This window comes from Pieris napi, chromosome 8 (assembly GCF_905475465.1).
Source record: "Pieris napi chromosome 8, ilPieNapi1.2, whole genome shotgun sequence".
Classification (NCBI taxonomy): Eukaryota; Metazoa; Arthropoda; class Insecta; order Lepidoptera; family Pieridae; genus Pieris; species Pieris napi.
In genome coordinates, this window is record NC_062241.1 from 8,671,176 (window position 1) to 8,693,396 (window position 22,221).

Consider the following 22,221-nt stretch of genomic DNA (forward strand, 5'->3'; position numbering starts at 1 on the left):
ATACTACAAAATCCTTTACTAAAACAACATACTAAGATTCCGCTTAAACCATTAAACTAGGTGTTTATCATTGGATTAAAAAAAGCTCACCCATTTGTCCGTCTGTGTGTCGCGGGTGGTCTCCGGCTCAGACATTTCAATAATGACGTTTCTCTAACCGCTTTACAGATAAAATGCGAAAAAAACCTAGCCGTACAATGCTTCAAACTTTTCTCTGAAATAAGGGAAAGACCTTTAAATAGTTCATGTACTTATTAAAATACGTCATAAAAATAAAATTATTATTTTCATAATATATATTTATTATTAAGATAAATAAGTAGGTATTAACATACCCAAAAACATGCACTTCGGAATGTAAACCTCTTAGGGCCCGAGTGTGCTGTTGGAATGTACTAAAAACGTCGTCAATATAACACTACTGACATTACATACAATTTCTATAATTAACCCGCTCTTCACCGGGAACCTACTTCTCCGCACTAAACTTGCGCTACATAAGCTCTATGTGCACCCTCACCTCACGTACGCGGCACCGGCGTGGTACTCCTAAACAAAAGAGTACAATCGCCAGAGACTGCGCGCCGTATAAAACACAACCTTATGGGGCGTAGTGCCCCCCCACGCTACGTAAGGAACGCCACCATCGAGTGCATCGACGAGTCCGGCCGCGGCGCACGGCTCGCGAAGGGGATGTTCGACCGAGCGGACGTCTTTCAGCATCCCCCCTCAAAAACATCGCGCCGTGGCACTCCTGGCCTCCAGATCGTCTACGGTACCCGCGGGTATTGACAACACCAGACTTGACCCCAGGGCAGGAACCGCAGCTTCGACCGCTGAGCCTGCCGCGGGACAACCAGGGGACTCATCTGGCGGGGCCGCGAGCCGCGAGTCTGCCCGCTACCACCGATCGCGACACCAGAGCCAAGTCGAGAGTACTAATTCTTGAATTTATTTTAATTACTTTATTTGTTTTATTTATCATGCTTTTCTATTCAAATGAAATGCTTAATTAGTCTAGTTTACTCTAAGAGTAAAGTTATTTTCAACAAGGCTAGCTTTGCAGAAATAGAACCTCCAAATTTACGATCTATTAAAGCCCCTGATGGCTTTGCCGTGTTTTTATATTTAGGTGTTTATGGATGTCGATAATGCATCCGTACATTTACTATGCCTAGTATGTCAGTTCCTGAAACGAATATAGATTTAAAGCACTTAAAAAAAGTGTTTATGTTAAAAATATAATTCGAAGTAAAGCGCTGATTTGGACTTTGGACTTTATGAACCATTCGTTAAGCGTTTTTAAAGGATAATATTTATAAATACGAAATACTTGAATATATATATTTTTTTGTACATTTTATGGACTGGTTTTAAAATTCGAATTCGAGTCCACAGAATATTTCTAATAAATATCTGACAATTGACATAAAGCGATATCAATATGTTTTTGTAGCTGAGCTGCTTATCTTTACAGTATAATATAATATTAACGACATAAAATTGAGTTCTAAAAAAATCTATCTACGAGAAACACTTTTTAACAGTTATTACCAGTACCAGATTTATTGATCCTAAGTTTTTGATTGTCTGCAAGTTAGGGTGAGATTAGAAACAAGACTTAGTCTGAACTATATCTTTTATGATTTAGAATTTAGCTGATTACCGATTTTTGGGATAGTGACCTCGGTGACAATTCAAGACAGGACATGATGGACTTTTTGTTTTGCTTTTAATATTTCTGATTATTTATGAGTCATCATGGAACCTATACAATTGTATATTTTTTAATTTTGTTAAGTTTTATAAATACATTTTACTCTACATTTTTAATAAAGGATTTTATGATAAATTAATGATTATTTTTAAGGTATTTTACTATATAATCCTCTTTTAGAGCGTTTTAAAGTGATGTTTAATTCGGATTAATAGATATATCAAAGAGTCAAATAGCCCATTACGAATGCATGAACGTAGCCATAACTAAAAAAATAACTATTACATTCTTTACAGCTGTATAATAAACTACCCACATATATAAAAAATATTACTTCTATCAATTCATTCAAATCGAAGCTAAGTGAATATGTTAAACAAAATTACTTTTAAATTCATCTCTTATTACTTACTTTTAATTCATATTTCTTTGTTTACTTTTATTTTTTAAATTTATTGCATGTACGGCTATATTTTATTGTGATTATTTTAAGAACGACTACAATGTTATGTCATCTAGAGTATTATTCTCATGTAAGTGACATTTGTTGTCTTTTTTGAGAAATAAAGTCTTTAAACCTAAACCTTCTTTAGAACAAAAAAAATAACAGCAATCAGTTTTTGCATGAAATATTTTAACGTTATAAAAACCATTTTCAAAACGTCCCATATTACGTAATCCTCTAGAACTTCGGCATTGTAAACATTATTACCGGCCTAATGAAACTGCCGACATATTGTGCGTCAGGTAACAAGGTCGTAATGTAAAGGAGCCGACGAAGGCAGAGGCAATCAACGAGTCTAAATATTTGCTCTCGTTATTGCTCGATATAGGTTTACCCAAGTTAATAATTATAAAAAAAAACACAAGAAAAAGCGTTTAACTACCTCAAAGTTTGTTCCCAGAATATTGTAATTCTGATTTTGGCCTTTGTATTTACATAAAAAAAAGGTTTCAAAAGTATTTTTCTTAAATTATATTCGGTTTTATGAATTTAAAATAAGTTGTTAGAAATTCAGTTTGTGTTTTTGACTTCCGTGACACTCCAATAGGGTATGAGTCAGAAATATTTCTGCGTAAACAGACATTCATATATATCTATTGTGATCGGCCGCCAGTGTTCACCGAATAAAATATTGTTTCACCGGGCATTGAATCGGATTTTAAGTATAACGGGACTGAAGTAAGATTCAAATATTGCTTAATCGTACATATAAAAAATATGGGCCCAACACGCTTCTATTGCGCCATTTTGCTTATACAGAACCTAGTCAAAGAGCAAGACACAATTTTATAGAACTTTTCAGTAAAGTAATAAAATTAATATAGCAGAGCGTGGTTTCGATCCACGGACCTCTGGGTTATGGGCCCAGCACGCTTCCACTGCGCCACTCTGCTTATACAGAACCTAGTCAAAGAGCAAGACACAATTTTATAAAACTTTACAGTAGAGTAATAAAATGAATATAGCAGAGCGTGGTTTCGATCCACGGACCTCTGGGTTATGGGCCCAGCACGCTTCTACTGCGCCACTCTGCTTATATAGATCCTAGTCAAAGAGCAAGACACAATTTTATCGTACTTTACAGTAGAATAATAAAATGAATATAGCAGAGCGTGGTTTCGATCCACGGACCTCTGGGTTATGGGCCCAGCACGCTTCCACTGCGCCACTCTGCTTATATAGATCCTAGTCAAAGAGCAAGACACAATTTTATCGTACTTTACAGTAGAATAATAAAATGAATATAGCAGAGCGTGGTTTCGATCCACGGACCTCTGGGTTATGGGCCCAGCACGCTTCCACTGCGCCACTCTGCTTATACAGAACCTAGTCAAAGAGCAAGACACAGTATAATAAAACTTTTTAGTAATGTAATAAAATAAACATAGCAGAGCGTGGTTTCGATCCACGGACCTCTGGGTTATGGGCCCAGCACGCTTCCACTGCGCCACTCTGCTTCTACAGAACCTAGTCAAAGAGCAAGTCACAATTTTGTTAAACTTTTTAGTACAGTAATAAAATGAATATAGCAGAGCGTGGTTTCGATCCACGGACCTCTGGGTTATGGGCCCAGCACGCTTCCACTGCGCCACTCTGCTTCTATAGAACCTAGTCAAAGAGCAAGACACAATTTTATTGAACATTCAGTAGAGTAATAAAATGAACATAGCAGAGCGTGGTTTCAATCCACGGACCTCTGGGTCATGGGCTTAGACCAAAAACCTGTTAAATACAATAAAAACAAAACTAAACAATGTTTAAACACTTAAATATTTCGGACGTTCATCGTAAGCCTCCAGTAATGTATGAGTTAAAATAATTATATATGTCTGAATGTTTGTTTAGCGATTTGCGAGACCAATTACGTGAAATTCTTATTAAGCCATCAAATTCGATTCGTGCTCAGTTTTTGCGACCTTTTTTGAGGATCCTTTAGTTTGATATTTTTAATTGCTCGCTGGTTTCGACTTTTAGCTGTTATTTTTTGTTTGGAATGTTTTTATTCTGATGTTTTTACCACCTACCTTAGTACTATTCAAATATCGTCGCCATATCAAGTCTTACTAGTGTTAGCATAGTGGTTTAGTGGTAAGCTTTGAGGTCGTGTATTCTTACTTTAGCTACAAAACTAAAAAAAATCGTGACGGTTGCGGACCTTCGAAGCGACGTGTAAGGTTTTTTTTAACCATCTGCAATCAGCCTCTTTTATCAGATTTTATGATATCATTTTGAGACAATTAGGGAATGAAAATCCAATAATATTTTGTTTTCCCTCCGCAACACGCAGTCCAAAAGCCGTGTCCAAGAGGCCCGAAGTTAGGGTGTTGACGTGTTGCTGAAGCCTCCTTTTGTATTGTTCGGTTGATCTTTTAATGTCTTCTTCGACAATGGTAATTCCCAAATATTTATGGGTTCAGCATTTCGTGTTAACCTTGGCGTACCTACCGCTCATATTTCGCAGTCTCTTGTTTTGTAGCCGCTGCAGGATTTCGATATTAGAGCGGATTGCTGACCCCCAGAGCTGTATCCCATTGGACCATATTGGTTTTATGACGGTTTTATAAATGAGAAGTTTATTCTCCAGAATTAGTGCGGCTTTTCTACCTAACAGCCAGTACATGTTTTACGAAGCTTATTGTTACGTGTGTTAGGTTTGGTATATATATATTATGTACCTATTATATTTAGTACATTAAAGTAAAAGTTCAATAAATATATAGGCATACAATTAAAAAAGCGTTAAGCACCTTTCTAGTATAACCCGCATTGTTAGCGAATAAGTATTTTTAAATACAAAATTACAAGAATAACTAAATTAATATTAATAAATAAGTGTAATATTTTTATTATTTTTTCAAAAATTTATGTTCGTTTATTTTCATGTAATTTAGAATAGATATATTGTAACTTATACTATAGAAAATGCATTAAATATGTAGTATACAAATAAATGTAGTTATAATATATGTATATTTATTATTTTCTACAACTTAAACAGAAAACGTAGGTAGAATCTGAGATCTGTATAATCTTCCCGTTATAATATCAAAAACATATAGCCAGTATTTATAAGTGAAACTTCGTAAAGCTATACTATACTAGCAATATCTGTAAAGTTCGTAACGCAACTCCGTCATAAAAAACAACCAAACTTTATGGTACTCAAAGATCAAACGAATGTTCTCTGGTTTTGAAATCGTTCTAATAAGGTTTTTTCGAAATACGATACCGGATAAACGAATGCGCTAATTATAAGTATTAGTAAGACAAAGAGGCTGCGAGGTTTATCTTTCTTATTAGTGTTCGCTTTGAATACTGTGAGAAAGTTTTGGGTTTTAAAAGTGATTTTATTAATTCAAATCTGTCGTCGTTATTACCTAAAGCTTAGAAAAGATGCCGTTTTTTATAATTAATTCGATTAATTATATCAGCCCCGGTATTGCGTGCTTTAACGAATGGTCTTGGGTCTATAAGATTAATTTAATATAAGTCGATTTTAAGACATATTATTGTCATATAATAAAAATAGTATTTCTATCTCATTACGTCATAACATATCAGTAGTGTTAGCATAGTGTCTACTGTCTATATCTGCTGGATTCTCAACCCTAATTAAGTGTTTGTACCCTGGATATATATCTGTGCAATTAATACTTCTTCATACTCATATAACCCGTGATGAAACTAATGCCAATGGTATGGTACTTACTTGTAAAAACTACAAGTTCTAAGGTAGAGATTCAGAAAGGAGACTTAGCGCAAACTCTGAATCCGGATGACAAAATCTTATACATTTTTGACATACCGGAGTCAGTGCTAATTCTCTTTTAATCTTACCATGAAGTCACGAACAAGAGTTTAAGCGCCTTAGTTGTAATATTAAGTATATAGATATATAAAATCATACTGTTCAAATCACTTTACACTAGAGAAATAAATGTATGTAAGTAAAAACTTAATCGAATAACGAATTCAGTTTTTATAGATTACCGCGCGGTCACCAGCGCTATAAATCTACGGATTAAACTAACCTAGCGAGATTGCAATCGTCTACCTACCGATAATTGTGCCGATATCGATGTCCTAGAACCGAAGAATCCACCAGAAGATTTAAAACTAAATTGAATCGGTTTAGGGAGTAACGAGTTTTCCTATTTACTATAATCGTATATATTTCTATTGTGAAATAAATTTATACCATTTTCTTTTTGTGGAACACATAAAAGGATAGTTGATATTACAACTTTACAAATATTTACGGAAGAAGTGTGATATCTATTGAAATCAGAACGGGTTTATGAACAGGCTTATTTTTATATATATAAATGGATATAGTGTGCATAGACTATAGTAGAAAATAATAATAAACGCCTTTTACTTTATCTATTATCTCATTCCTAGGTATCTGTGTGCCCGTTTTTTGGCAAAGGCCTCCTCCAAATCGCGCCATTTCTGGCTATACTGTGCCACTCTCTGCCTCTTTAATCTGGTCTATCCACCCTCTAAATTGTCTTCCTCTATTGCGTTTATTTCACCTTGAGCACCATTTAATACTTTGTTGCTCCACTGGTCTGTTCTTCTTTCCATGTGCCCCGCCCATATCCACTTAAGTTTATTAATTTCATTTTGACATCATCTATCTCTTACACACAGAACTTTGGGGACATTCTCGTTCTTAATTTATTTGGCAATTTTTTAGTATTCTTTCGTTGTTTAAAGTCTATGCGTCCATTAATACATTTTTTGCAGCTATGCGTCCATAGATTAATTAATAATTCTTTGTCTATATAAACACTGGTATGTTCAAGACAATCGCCGTAAGGAAGCCGGCATGTCTGCTGAAACCCAATAATCGAAGACATATGGCACAAAAGGCTGATGTACTATACAGAAATAGATCAATGAAACATTTAGGCCTACAACAGCCTTTGGCCCATTGGGCGGTAAAGGAGCCTTACACTTTTATATAACACGTTTTTACAACAAACTCCCAAGCGTAATTAGAGAATTATTACAGAATAAATTCAAAACTCTCGTTAAACGTAAATTAATCAATAAAGCTTTTTATAAATTTCACTTATATTTTATATTAATTGATTATTTAAATTGTACTAATCCTTGGGGTTGCATTGCTAAAGTTAAAATATTAATGACTGCTCTGCCTTACAAACAATTTGTATGACTCAAAGCTTGCCGATCAAAAAGAGTGGCGGAGAGTTTCTTGCCAGTTCTTTTTGCCCGCTCTACGCCCGTGACTTGCGAACTGGTAGTAATAATTGTAAACTAAGAATCAATGTAACATCCTTTCTATTGACGTTTATAATTGTACTTGATTACCTATATGCATAAAGTTATTTTGAGTTCGAGTTTGAGTATACCAAAAACTATCAACACAATGTCAAAAGTATAAAGGTCAATGTACGTTAATGTGTTTATTAAAATACTTCGACTCCTGCACAGTGCAAAATCAGGATTGTCGTAAAATATTTCTCGTCTCCGAAAGCCTCGTAAATTCAATTGGCATATTGAAATAAATGGCTTGTAATCTTATACCCAAACAGGCGGAAAACAACCGAATAAGCAATATCAAATTACTATACAGAATCATTCTTTGCTCTTTTTCGGTGCCTGTCAAACGATTTCTTTGTAAATTTAGTGTTTTGATAAGATGGAAAATGCTAGACAATGTCACGGGAAAGTAGGTAGGTTAGCATAAATTATAGAAAAAGAAATCTTTAGTCCCAAATGAGTCCATGAGGCATATTGAAGTCATTTTATTAGTAAGGATTATTCATAAAAATTAATCAGTCTGATTTCACACAATTTAATGTATTTATTTTCCGTTTTTATCACAGCTTAAATATGTATAACCGGTTTTGCCGAAAAATACATAAGTTAAAACGTTATATTTGACTGAGTATTATAACAATAAATATGTAACATATGTAACAAACGTGTATTATTTTTTTATCCTACAATAAAGTTCAAAAAAGAGAGTGCGACTTTAAATGAATTACAATCTAGCCTATACAATAATTATGGCTAATAAGTAATATTATGAAGACTTAATTTTCTACAATACTAGTGAATAGCTTAAATTAAGGTTATGTTCATTAACAGACTTAGTATTTTACCACTATGTTCATGTGTCCGAGAAACGTATACTTATAAAAGAGTTGTTTTTTTTCAACTTAATAACTTAATAACTTTTAATCACTACAGCAATACGTAAACATAGGGAATATGTAATATTTTTTAAACCATCAAAGACAGGTTAATCCACACTAAACTTGTTTGTCCTCGTAAATCATCTCGTTTTTTGTAACGAACTAATCAATTTGTATGGCTTAATTAAAATTATTCAACAAAAAACATTTTGAGTAAAGAAGTCGGTAACCATTAGTCTCACTAATTACGAAATTTTACAACCACAATTTAATTTTATTACTATTAGAAAATTTTCTATACGGCAACCGATCATAAAGAAATTATTACGAATCGTAATTTAAACTAATAAAAGTTGAAAGTAGAGTCAAACTGAAAATTATGTTGTAAAACGTTTGTAGACAATGGCGAAGTTTATTGTAATTGCACTGAAACTTGGAATAAATAATTGTGTTGGAATTAACCCCTCCGTTTAACTGAGGAAGTGAAGTGTGTAAAGTATATTATCCTAAATAATATATACTTTACACTCTTCACAACAACATAGCCTTAGTAAAGCGTTGACCACAGGCTGACTTAAATATATTAAACGAAGAGATATAAATAAGAAACACATATGCATTTTCCTTACTACGGCAGGAAATTAAAACTGAATACATTTTCAGAATGCGAATCTACTTTTTCACCTTGACGTTTGGCGTTCCACGACAGAGCGCTTTATGGAAACAGCTGCCACTCTAGGTAGTTCCAAACCGTTACGACTTGGGGTTGACTTCTGAACCACGGGGCCTTCACGAGAACAGAAACCACCTTAGCAAACCATGCGGCAAAAAACGCACTTACAAATCTCCTGCTTTTTTTTTATAGAACGGGGGGCAAACGGGCAGGAGGCTCACCTGATGTTAAGTGATACCGCCGCCCATGGACACTCTCAATGCCAGAGGGCTCGCGAGTGCGTTGCCGGCCTTTTAAGAATTGGTACGCTCTTTTCTTGAAGGACCCTAAGTCTGGTATTGCAGGTGTCCCAGGCTGGCGGGAAACACTACTCTAAGTGGCCTCGTTTGTCTCCTAATATACCATCTAAGATAAATTAGTTGTTGCAAATTTAAATCATATCAAATAAAAATTCATTATTAATTTGCTTTCACAAAAATGAGGTGTAAAATTACAAGATAAGTAACAATAGCATTTGGAGACGCGATCAAAATCTATGAATGACGCTTATTAACCAGTATCAGTATTAAATATTTAAATAAAAAACTGCAAATCTTTGAATACTGGGCGTTCCGACAATGAGGACGTCAGTGACTGCCCTTTGAGCTGTCAGCCTCTTGAAGGAAGCAGGGCAATTATATTGAAAATGCTATCTTAAAAAATAATGGTCTTGAGTCAAGTGACATAAGGATCTTATTAGCACTTCACAAGTACTTAACTATATTAATAAGGCTATATACATGCCTGACATCCTTCTTATTCAAAGTGTACCCGTCTCTTTGATTCGCTTAAGCTTGGCGAAGCCGAAATGTCAAATTTGACAATTCAATGTGGAGTTTTGTTGAAATCTACTTGGTTTTTGTTAGTAAATGTAAGGTTACTAGACTAATTGATATTCTAAAGAAAGTAACTTTATATCAAAGAAAACGATAAACCATAAACCTTTTATAGGTAGGTTTTAATTGCAAGTAATATTATTAAATTCAACTTAAAGGTGGTGTAGTGAGTGAATGTGTGAAGGAAAGCGAAGTTACCTTTTCTTTGATTTAAACTTTATGAGGTGACTTTGACATTGCAAAAGTCGCACAAATGCACCGATACACCCTATGTCCCATACCCCAAGCCCAATTAAGGTGCAACTGTACATTCTACAAATCATGGTATGTACTTGTACTTGTAGCTTATACGTAAATGGATTACTGAATCCGACAAAATGTAAGGCGTCAGATACCTTAGAAGAGCTTGCTTGTGATTGGCCGATTCGTAGGAGGTAGGGAAAGTTATAAAACCATTATCAAATTACTACGCCCAAACGGATCGTGTGACTAATCGGCATTAATATTTTAATTAAATTAGTCATAATTCCCCAATAAATACATACAAAAGAATTGAAAGGTGTGTGTGAATACAACAAATAGTTTGAGCGTCTATAAAACTGGGTTGAGCAGGAGTTGTTATGAATTTTTTATATCCAACTATCAAAAAGAAATTTTGCGATTAAGTATCTATTTGCTTCATACAAAATATTCTCATATTTCTTACTTTGAATCTAAGAAGCCAGAGCTCAATTATTTCACTTAATTTAATGAATTTCTCTGGTGTATTAAAGTGTTTGCTTCGGTTTAACCATTCAAACTAAATTAGCAAATGAAATTACTTGAAGCCTGTAATTCATACCAAGTGCCTTGGAGTGTTATCATAAACAAAATTAAAATAAATTATTATTTTTATAGGTATCATAGATTGTTGTATGAAAATAGCAATACTCTATGGGTATGGGTATACAGGCGAGTGACTCCCTAATAGATATATTCCTCTTTGATCGTATTTGCAACGGGCAACATACATCGTTGGAATAGAAGTAATAAACTATGAACATTTTATAGGAAATCACGGACCACGTCTGCGGCTGCCATTTTGTATATGAGCTGTCAAAAACTGTCATAAACTAAAGACGCTTTACTCAGCTATAGCTCAGCTTAAAGTACTGTTGTGTACACTGAGGAATATCTACTCGAGGAAAATCGTTAAAACGTGAACCCAGGCGAGTCGATAAGTTGTAGTATATTGGATTAAAATCTGAACAATAGGACTTTTTCTGAGGCGAATTGGAAAATTACGGTGATTTAGGTCGAGTCTATTGCAGTTACAATTTAATGAAGTTATTTTTTACGGATATTATCTTTACGATGCGTTGAATGAAATGAATACTGTTTTGACATACTTTTTTTATGTTAATAAAGGCAATAAGGTACAATACAAGAATTTTCTAGAAATAAATAAATACATTGTAATGCGATTTTTAAAGTTAGGCAACATAAAGATTGTCAAAATAAGACAATCAAATAGTGTCAAAATCTTTTGGTCTGTTCCCTATAAATAAATGCGTAGTCAAATATTTATACGTAAACAAAACAATATTGTACGGCAGGCTTTTATTTTTGTAGTCATGAGGTAGATACTAGGTACATTGCAGCCCACTTTATTGTACGATAATTTTACATCTAGAAACGATGCTTATTTTTGCAAAGATTTTCACGGGGGGTGTAACTCAGTGGTAGAGTGTCTGCTTCGCATGCTGAAAGTCCTGGGTTCAAATCCCAGCACCAATATTCATTGAAGCTTTGCGTTTTCATTTGCAACTTTATATTTAATTGGCGCGGTAACAATATTTCTGAATACAACATAATCACATTTTTAACCGCTTTTAAAAAAACTAGAAGGAGGTATCCTATTCAACGAGATTTTTAACATTTTAGTAAAATATCTGTAAAAAATCATGTTATTTTTAACAATGTTGTAACACATTATACGCAATATTATTTTCGCTATAAAAAAAATGTAACACGTTTGTTGTTAGAACATTCGATACGACAATGGCATTTTATGATATTTATAAAGAATACAGCCTTATCCCTGTAAACCTTTTCGACTTTGAAAAGAGGTTATAATAAAAAAAACAATCAATTATCTATGTGGTTTCATAAATTCCGTTTGAGAGATCTGGTTCCTAAGTTCTTCTAACAAAATATATAATTAACACACATAGCAAAGTCGCATTGATAAGAAAATTTTACTCCCCATAAAGGCATGGTTTTGCTTACATGCGAATAGTCCAGAATGGAGTCTTTCGACCGTTAAATTTACGACTTGTTGAAGAAAGCCCTGCTTCCGCTCGAGATCTCTTTTATAATTTATTTGTGATGCTACTTTCTTATACATATACATAGATACTGCGTTGTTTTGTTTATTTCAAATAGGAGTGATAAATTGTCATACGAAATAATATATAAATAGTTTCCGTATATTAAAAGATTAACATGTTTACAATTCGTTATTTACTTATACATTTTTAGATTTCTTCGTTCGGTTCAGAGAGCAAGGATCTCATATCCTTGCTTCCGGCTCTTCACCAATGGACTTTTTGTCTATGTGAGCGGCAAAGAAGTGTGCCCGGCTTAGAAGGCTGATCACCTACATGCATATTAGAAAGAAACATGATCACGACAAAGAACAGTCGCGCTACTCATTTTTGGTGTGCTTTTGTAATTTCAAATATTTATTTAAACTTCTACGGAGATGCGACTTTACAAGGTCAGTATTGGCCGTATAACTTATAACCTAAATGGACTATCTATGACCATTTTAAGTTCCACAGAAAATGCCTGACATTAAACCCTCCAACTAAAGAAAAAAAACTCTTGATCTTTACAATTTTTTTTTTTGATATTGTATAATACGTAGCTGTAGGAATACTGAGAAGCTAAAAAATTATGGCATAAATTTTACTTGTAAATATTTTTAATATTGATTGCAGAATGCATTCGGGGTTACGCTGCCATGAATCTCATAATATAGGCATTACACGTCAGCCATAATCATGCGGTCATGTCCAATCTTTTCGGATGGGGCCCATGTTCACGTTGTGTAAAATTTATGGAAATTGCATCTCCACAACGAGTTCGTCAGGGGGTGAATTTTCTAGATAAATAAAAGGCCGTTTCATAAAAATGACTTGCTATTATGACAGTGGTTTTATATGTAGCAAAACCCACCGACTACAAACAAAGATTCTTTATAGATTTTATCTTTACCTACCCTACCTGGGTAGGTAAAGATAAAAACTAAATATGACTTATCGAGTCAATAACTACAATTTACAAATATAAACGTAAAATTTAATTTTGCAGGATATAAGTTATTTACTATACGTGAAATTCGGTTTACAGTTAACTCAAAAACTTAGACACGAGGCGTTTCTATTTCCTTGCAATTTCAATTAATGTTTCGAACACAATGTAAGATGGCTACACTTTCCGTGTCGGTCAAACTTTGCAAGTAACTAAGTTCTAATCAAAGTAACGTCTCTATCATCTCCTTTGAGGCCACAAACTCTTTTCACAAAGACGAACTTTGGAAGTTTGAAAGTTGAAACACGTTTTTCTCAGGGTTAATTTTCACGGTGGTGAGCTTTGCTCTTTGCTATGACTTTCTTTGTAATTTATTTATTATACCACGTCTTCTACATCTCTCTACGTATATTTAATTGTATGTATAACAGTGTCTTATACTTACGTGAGTATCATTTAAAAGACCATACTATTTTAACGAACGCGAACAAATGCAGAATGCCGTTGGGACATTTTGAAATTCAGCTTAAATTGTCACAAATCTGTGATAATTTAATGCGATGTAAACTTTTATGAACATTCTTTCTTTTTGAAAGCTAAGCTTGTGCATTCTTATTATATATAATTCTTTTAGTGCTTGATGCGTTCTTAAATTTATTCCTGCAAGGACAAGAGTCTCAACTGATGTTCATTGATACCTACCGCAGCACTTGTCTTCATGGACACTCACTCACACACTAACAGAAGGCTCGAAAGTGTGTTGCCGACGTTTAAATGTCTAAAAAATGTAAGGATTAGTATTCTATACGAATACACATATTTAAAGCATATTTATTTTGTATTGCTACAGCGTAATATTAGGCGAAGATATTTCAAAATTGTTAATAACTCACGATGACGGCCGAGTTAAGGTAGTATTAAAATATCTAATCAATTAACCAGGTAATTCCGCGTCTAATTTACTACTGATATTTCTTTATTAGCAAGTATATTTTATGTTTTCTAACCAATATAATTATGACGCTCGAGAACGCATAAATACTTTTTATTTAATTTTTTTTGTAAAATAAAATACTAATTTCTCAGTTTTTGCAAAAACAATAGGTTTCACGTTCCACGCCTGCCATTAAATCTCTTAAGAATTCGCTATACAGTATTTGCGAATTGTAAATAGATCTTAGAAAGTACGAACGTAATTTTATTATGTTTGTGAGGAAACTAAAAAAGGTTTTTGTTTTAGGGACCCATAAACGTTTTAAAAAACTAGTAGCTATGGCATTTTTTGCAAAAGGTTTTGACAGCTTTTTTCAAACGCATTGTTATATAGATCGCTAGAAAATGAATAGAATATTGGACTGTAAAATGTTATTCTGCCTAAAATACTAATGGCAATGTTTTAAGAATAACTGTATCATAGTAATAAAATATTGCTTTCGAAGAGTAAGTAGGTAGAAAATGACAGCTCATTCATAAAATATAAATCAAGTATGGACACTCTTTTGTTTCATTCTGTCAAATTGTGTTTTCACTTTGAGGAAAAGTGATAGACTATTTAGTTAAGACTGTGAAAGTCATATTATTCATATTATTTATTTTTATTATGGTTATTTTATTTTTCTATGAACAGTAAATTTAATCACTCTTCCCAAAAATATTACCCAATATTGCGTCTGTATGATTAGCTACCATGTAAGTTTGATATTTTTAAATAAATAAATTCATAAATTAAAATTAATAAATATTTTTTTAGAGAAGATTTTATAATAAGATTTGTGAAATATTCTTTTTATTTGTAAAGAATAAATCGATTCATTTCAATAAGCGGAAAACTGTCTAGGAAAAGCGGAAAATGTTATAATACCCAGTATCAGTTTTTAATCTGCAGATTAGTTCAGAATGTCTCTCCACTCAAACGTTTGTACTCCGAGTGAAATAAAAATGCTGAGACTGAAGGAATAAGGAAAGTATGCATTATTTTGATGACGATTTTGGACACGAATGTATGGAGTTGTTTATTTATATTTCTCTTATTTAAAAAAAAATAATGTCTTAAAATACTTATCGGATGTTTACCTGATTTTATTTATAACTCGGAATGAAACTTCGAGTCACTAAAGACTTAAAGGTTGGCAATACATAAGAAAAATATTGCCATATTATCGACGTCTATTCGTGTTCAAAATTAGATAAATAACATAAACTATTTTGAAAAATGAAACTAACTTTTACATAACATTGTACTTGGGCTAACAGCCCATAAATATATCCTCCTAAAAAGGCGACCCACATCTCCGTACAAACTTAGACTAAATAAATAATATGACTCTTTTTCCTGAGGTCGTAGGTGCGATCCCCGGTTAAACATCGTGAGTAAACCTATATAAACTTAGACTCAAAAAGTTGACGGTGAAGATCTGGTACAGAAGACTGATAGACTTGACTATTACCCAGATCTAAAAGGGTGTACGCGACTGTTTTTTTTAAAACTTGGTTAAAAAAAACATCTTATAATACATATTTATTTGAAGGTTTACAATTAGTTTTGAAGTAAAATCTCCAGACATATCTTACGATGTAGACAGTACAGTAATAATGGAATAGATTAAATTTATTAAAGCACTAAAGCGCAAACAAGTTCGAAGGTGGAGTGTTCTCTTGGAATGATACCAACTTCTACTAATTTAGTTAATGAATCGAAATTTATGAGGCAAGCTGCAGTTTGTAAGGTGCCGTTAGAAAACTGATAAAATTGAATTTTGTAATAGGCTAACAGTATTAAAAATTGTTTTTGTAAATCTTTATATTACATAACTTAAAAAACGCTCCATAGAGGAATTGTAAATTTCGCCCGCATGGATTCGTGCTCAAAAATTTTGCCCTACCAATTTTTTTATATATTTTCTTTGGCTAATTCCCCAACTTATATACAGTACCCCCGAAAACAACACTGTCGTAGGTATAATATATGTCTATATTTACTTTTTATATACAGGGGGCAAATAACAAAAGGATCATCTGATATTAAGTAAAAACGCCGCCCATGGACACTCACATTGCTAGAACGCTCGCAAGTGCGTTGCCGGCCTTTAAGAATTGGTAGGCTCTTTTCTTAAAGGTTCCTAAGTCGATGTTCGGAAATACTTCAGTGGGCAGCTGGTTCCACATAGTGATGGTGCGCGGCAAAAACTGCTTTAAGAAACGATCAGTTGTGAAACTACGGGCGTCGAGGTGATACGGGTGGTATTTCGTCTACTGCCTTGACGTCCGATGATGAAACTCAGCTGCAGGTCTTAACTAACAACTCTTAACTCTTTGTTATGTCTATATTAATAATTTGTTCAGTGAGCTTTCGAAGCCATCCGTTGGAAAGTCAGGAAATGAACCATCTCTTCAGCTGTTTTATTACAAGGATTTGATCTTTACATTAATTGTGAAGTTATACTGAGAATCTGTGACAGTTTCCGTTACTACCTGTTGACCATTGACCTTAACCTGTTTCACAATATTTACTGTTATAACAGAAATGGTCTACATATCAAATTCTTCCAATGAAATCGTTAGAGTTGATTATAAAGTCCTACATTGTCAACGTTATACAATCTATTGTTTGTTACATTCGGATTGTGCAAGAATATTGTTCTTGTTACAGAGCTAATTAGAGATTTTACTTGTCCCTGGAACACGGACAGCTTACGGGCAAATGCTGTACAACTTAACCATGCCAACAACGTACTGGCTTGAAAATTGCACTGTCTGAGCGTTATGTACTCCACGTATTACGTGGTTATTTTGCCTAATGAATCTGCATTGTAGGGGATTAAATCAGACTGATTTAAATACCTAAACTGCTTAAAGGTATCCCTCGAAGTCCTACAGGAATTCTGCATAATACTAAACAAGACAGAATTTGATACGTTGACAATTTAACGGCCTCACAACACCAGAAACAATCAAAATTTTTAATATAATTTGTGTTGCGGCCATAGATAGAGGTTATACTTAGCCATGAGGCCAGTAGGACGAAGCCATATTTAGGCATAAGTTACTCTTTGATATAGGTTATTTGAATAAAACGTTGTTATTAATACAATATTTCCACCTTAAAAAATATATCTTCTACCCACATTTTTGGATTGACGTTTTAATTTAAATACTGATATTTTTATATCAGGCTTCGAATATTATGGTAGTGATGATTATAAAAACCTACAAATACATACACTGAAAGCTCACGATTGCGTTGCTGGTACTTATATATATTATATATGTACATATTCGATTTCTAAACATCAGCGGGATTTATTTACTTTAAGCAATAGTTTTATTAACAGTCCTAATATTTTATATAGCCCAACCTTGGCCCTTACCCCATTTTACGATATCGTAAACCTTTCGACATTTCGTACAATTGCGGATTGTCACTAGTAGCCTATAAACCAGGCCATAAACTAGATTGTTTAAACGAAGAACAAAACTATGTCATCCAGGGTTTATTGCTGTACATGTCAATACAATTTTTATCATGAAATTGTCTATTATCTGTACCAAAATTAATTGAAATCGGGAAAAGGATTTCTATCCCCACGTAGAGAAAGAAGATAATAAATAAAGCCCATTTATTTCCAATCGTTACAATTAATGTTGAATATAAGTTATACAGTTTAGAGTTGTAGTTGTACTCGTAATACTACCTTCCTTCAGTACCATTGATCGGAAACCCTTCAAGGGTAAAGGCCTCCTCCAGCTTTTTCCAAATTCCTCTATCCATGGCTTTCTTTCTCCATTCGCTTCCTATATCTTCTATCCACCATTTATCTAATCAAAAAAGGAATCCGCCAATCCAAGTTGAAGTAAACTATTTTAAAACATATCGTTTTTATTAATGTTATCTAAAAAATGTCTCGTAATCCACAAGCGGGCAGACAGTTATTAGTTTTAATTTCATTAAAGGCCAGGTGTAAACTGCAACACAACTAAAACAATTATTCTCCTGATAATATAATTCAGGGCTCTAGTAATAAACACTTAAAATTAATTTGATAAAGCTCGCGGTTATATAAAACAAACCAGTCTAGTTTTCTCTCGGACATGATTAATTTCTTACGCATGAATGATCACAAATTAAGTGTCCGTTTTAATTAGGCAAACACTTAAAAAGGTCAATAGTTATCTTGGAAATCTATTCGTCTCAAATGACGCGCAAAAAATAGGATATAGAATGTCGGACATCGAGGTGGGTCCGGTTGTCAACGTATAATTTTACGCCAAAAAGTAGTGCAATGTTTTAGGAGATCATAGGTATTGTTTTAATGAGTATTTGTGACATATTTGTTTAATAATAAGAGCTAGTAACAAGCTTGTAGCCAATCTTAATATATATAAATTACGTGTCACATTTGTCCGCTATGGACTCCTAAACTACCGAACCGATATCAATCAAATTTGCACACCGTGTGCAGTTTGATCTAACTTAAAAGATAGGATAGCTTACATCTCAATTTATACCCGCAATATTATTTTATTGCAAAATATTTGTTTATTATTTGATAGCACAATTTAATGGCATAACCACCAAAAAGCATGGTGGTCCCCATGACTGGTGTTCTCCTACCGTTTCCCTTTAATAGTTTGCTACTATGTAGTATAACAAAAACCTTTGCCACAGCAACGCTTGGCCGGTCTGCTAGTATAATTATAAACAATACACTGCTTTTAATACGATAAAACAGTATTTTATTTATATAAGAATTGCGCAGATCGTCTAGACAAAGTCTGCAAGGAGCTGGGAGATTAAAGACACTGGGATGAATAGAAACAGCCTAGAAAAAAAAGAAAAATCCTGTGACGTGGAAAAGCTTGTGTACTGTCACGTTCACTGTACTCTTATTTAATCCTTTTGGTTTTGTCTACAGTCCTTTACTCGAAAATCCTGGACTAAAGATAATGACTATTGTGTGGAAATGTATCTTGTTCGTATTTTACTTGGAGATGTAAAGCCGTGTTTCATTTTGTTCCCGAGTTGATACAACTCTTTACAAATTAATAAAACATCAAAATAGTATTTATGCGGCAGCCATTAATATTATTAATATGGCGCGACCATAAACTTGAACAAACGAGAGAGGCGGGATACTTTTTACCGCCCGAGCTCCCATAAAGCTCGAGCCCTGAATTAGCCTCTTTGTCACCCCTTTTGAACAACCCTAAATTTCTACCATCTTTGTCTACTATCCGCTAAACTGCATCAAGGAAAAACAACCGAGATAAAACGAGATGGAATAAAATATATGCACTATAGAGAGGACAGAGAAAACGCTATAGCTAGTACAACGTATACTCTGTAGTGTGAGTGAGAGAGATCCCTCGTGTGGAAGGGAGAGAGAAAAATTAACTAGCGAGTGAGGGGGGAAGCTTCCTCATGCAGCCGCGGGGTGGTTAGTCCGCTTTCGAACGCGGTGCGGAGAGTGTTGCTTCTATGAACGAGTGTCGCGAGTTTAAGTTAGATATTTTCAGTGCGTTTTCGTATTTTTATTTGACGTTTATTTCACTTATTTGATTATTATCAAATTATGCTATTGTACTGTTAACTTAAAACGCGAGTTTTGCATAGAGACATTATTATGACAATATTATTTGGATTACTGTGTTTATGATAAGGATTTTTGAATCGGGAATACCAAAGAAAATGTGTGCCAAAATGTTATTTAGTTTTTCCTTGTTTTCTGTTCTGTCATGGATTGTGGTCGCTGAAGAGGAAGTATCTTCTCCCCTGAGAGTAGCACAATGTCGCGCAACGTGCTTGCAAAAGGTAAGATTAAATACTTCTATACACTGAAAACACTGCTTTGCAATAAATTAATTGAAAAATACTTTTTAATACTCGTTGCGCATATTACACAATCGAAGATAGATGCACATTGCACAGAAACTAACGTTCCACCCTTCCTCGCAAAATTTGAAAACGCACAAAAACGGTCAGTTATCGCTAGTTAATTGTTAACGCTACCCGAATCTACAAGCGTCATAGTTCACTTTTTTATCATTATTATATTTGTATCATTATTATACTTCTATTATTGTTATATTTCTATCATTATTATATTCCATTATTGGTAACATTGAATTCAGTTGCAATCAATCAAGTTAGGTTATCAATGTCTTGGTTCCCGACGGACGGGTTGTCTGTAATTTGATGCAGTAAATTATGGTTTTCAATACTGTAGCATTGCAAATTGATAGACTCATGGTAGATTGAAAATAAATAAGTATAAGGTACTGTAATAATTATAAATTTATAATGGTGGCTGTACACACTCGGCGAGAGCCTCTCGCCGAGAGTCTCGACCGAGAGGACCGAGAGAAGAGCGCAGCCTGTACACACTCGTTACGTTATTTGTATTTAAAACACCGTTAATAATGGACGTGGAAACCGCTGCTGCTGTTTGTCTTTGTGCAATAAGTTATTATAATTTTCTTCACGTTTACCATAAAAAAAAATTACGAAGCCATGGCGAAGAAGAAGATGGTGGATGGTTACTATGCACCGCAACAGAAATAGGTAATTAGGTTCATAAAGTTACGTCCACGGTACGTAGCCATGAGTGAATCTCGCTTTTTCTTTAGTTCCTCAATTGGGATATCCATCGGCCGGCTTATTCGCATCCAAGCATCATGTAGAGATTGTTTATTTTTGTGTCCTACATCCTTCGGATTCCATAACAACGATTCCCTTTGGTAACACTCCAAAAACTCTAATTCGCGTTCGTTAGACCACATTGTGCGATACGTCCTGTCACAACCACAGTCATCGAGCAAGTGATTGAACGAGTGTGTACAGGTCGCTCTCGTTTTACTCGCGAGACCCTTTGACTCGTGCGCAAAAAACCGACAGGCGACCGAGAGAGGCGAGACCGACTGCGAGGAAGCGAGGCGAGACGAGAGCTCTACTGTACACTCTCGCCCTCGACCTGTCTCGGGGTGTCTCGCCGAGTGTGTACAGCTACCATGAGGATAGCGCTTAGCAACGACCCATCTTGAAACTATCAGAAACATTGTGTAAATTGAATGTAGTAGTTATTTTTAATGGTCGTAAGTTTTGTTTTTGACCGACTGCATTATGTTGTATAAAACTCTTCCGAAACGTCTTGACCGATTTTTATTAAATTATTTGTGTATATTCGGGAGGTCTGAGAATACACTAATATTATTTTCGTTACACCTATTGGACAGATTTCTTAATGTGGGACTTAGAATAGCTTTTAAAACTGAAAAGTACTATTTCTATAGTAAAATATTCCTTTTTTTTGTACCAACAAATATTTTCTTAAAAAAATGAGATACGATGATTATTCAACTTAATGTTTAAAAAATCAAATATATTAAGATCAGTTTTTTGTGCTATTACATGTGGCATTTAGTCGACTATAATAAATTAAATGAGAAAAGAAAATGCATGAAAAATTTAATTTAATGTCTCTATATACACCTACTTTTGAAAGTACATATTACAAAACCTGACTATCTTTAATATAGGTATCTAGCGTAACACACGGTCATTTGACCTAAAATCTTATCAAAATACACACAAAAAGTGCTCGAATCTTCAGGATATGTACACGCATATTTTATTTAAAAAGGGCGTAGTCACCAGTTAAAGGTTTGTATTATTGTTAAACAGAATTTAATGAATATTATTTATCATTGCTCAATAGATATGTTAACCAGTATTTGACCGTTTCCATTTACTAACAGGTTGATTAATTATACTAAAACCAGCTTTGCTGCCTTGATTTAGGACTAAGATATAGATTAACCATTAATTTTAATGGCGACTTATTACGTAAAATATTAAAATATCAAATTCGAAATAATTGTATCATGCTAATGTAACTTAGAATTAATTCAGCCGATTTGTGACCTTATCATTATCTAGAGAGTGGTAAGGATTTATCCTTACACACATTCAAAAGCTATAGAAGACTTGAGGCTTA

At 34.0% G+C, this 22,221-nt stretch overlaps 1 protein-coding gene and 6 non-coding genes across 8 annotated transcripts in view; 2 read left to right on the top strand and 5 right to left on the bottom strand.

The window, feature by feature from the left end:
• Nucleotides 1-3,043: 3,043 nt before the first annotated feature.
• On the bottom strand, nucleotides 3,044-3,115 carry Trnam-cau. Its single transcript has one exon. It is a non-coding gene; the product is annotated as a tRNA-Met (tRNA).
• A 210-nt stretch (nucleotides 3,116-3,325) lies between these two features.
• Trnam-cau lies at nucleotides 3,326-3,397 on the bottom strand. Its single transcript has one exon. It is a non-coding gene; the product is annotated as a tRNA-Met (tRNA).
• Nucleotides 3,398-3,466: 69 nt separating this feature from the next.
• On the bottom strand, nucleotides 3,467-3,538 carry Trnam-cau. The gene has a single exon. It is a non-coding gene; the product is annotated as a tRNA-Met (tRNA).
• A 69-nt stretch (nucleotides 3,539-3,607) lies between these two features.
• Nucleotides 3,608-3,679, bottom strand: Trnam-cau. Its single transcript has one exon. It is a non-coding gene; the product is annotated as a tRNA-Met (tRNA).
• A 69-nt stretch (nucleotides 3,680-3,748) lies between these two features.
• On the bottom strand, nucleotides 3,749-3,820 carry Trnam-cau. The gene has a single exon. It is a non-coding gene; the product is annotated as a tRNA-Met (tRNA).
• A 7,822-nt stretch (nucleotides 3,821-11,642) lies between these two features.
• On the top strand, nucleotides 11,643-11,713 carry Trnaa-cgc. The gene has a single exon. It is a non-coding gene; the product is annotated as a tRNA-Ala (tRNA).
• Nucleotides 11,714-19,654: 7,941 nt separating this feature from the next.
• The window catches only part of LOC125051612, a 39,697-nt gene continuing 37,130 nt past the window's right edge, over nucleotides 19,655-22,221 (top strand). Inside the window, exon 1 of one of the 2 annotated variants that reach the window (XM_047652054.1) lies at nucleotides 19,655-20,039. In XM_047652054.1, the coding sequence (XP_047508010.1) occupies nucleotides 19,881-20,039 (159 nt within the window). In that variant the 5' untranslated portion in view covers nucleotides 19,655-19,880. The remainder of the gene's footprint in view (nucleotides 20,040-22,221) is intronic. The other variant, XM_047652055.1, reaches the window with a different exon arrangement.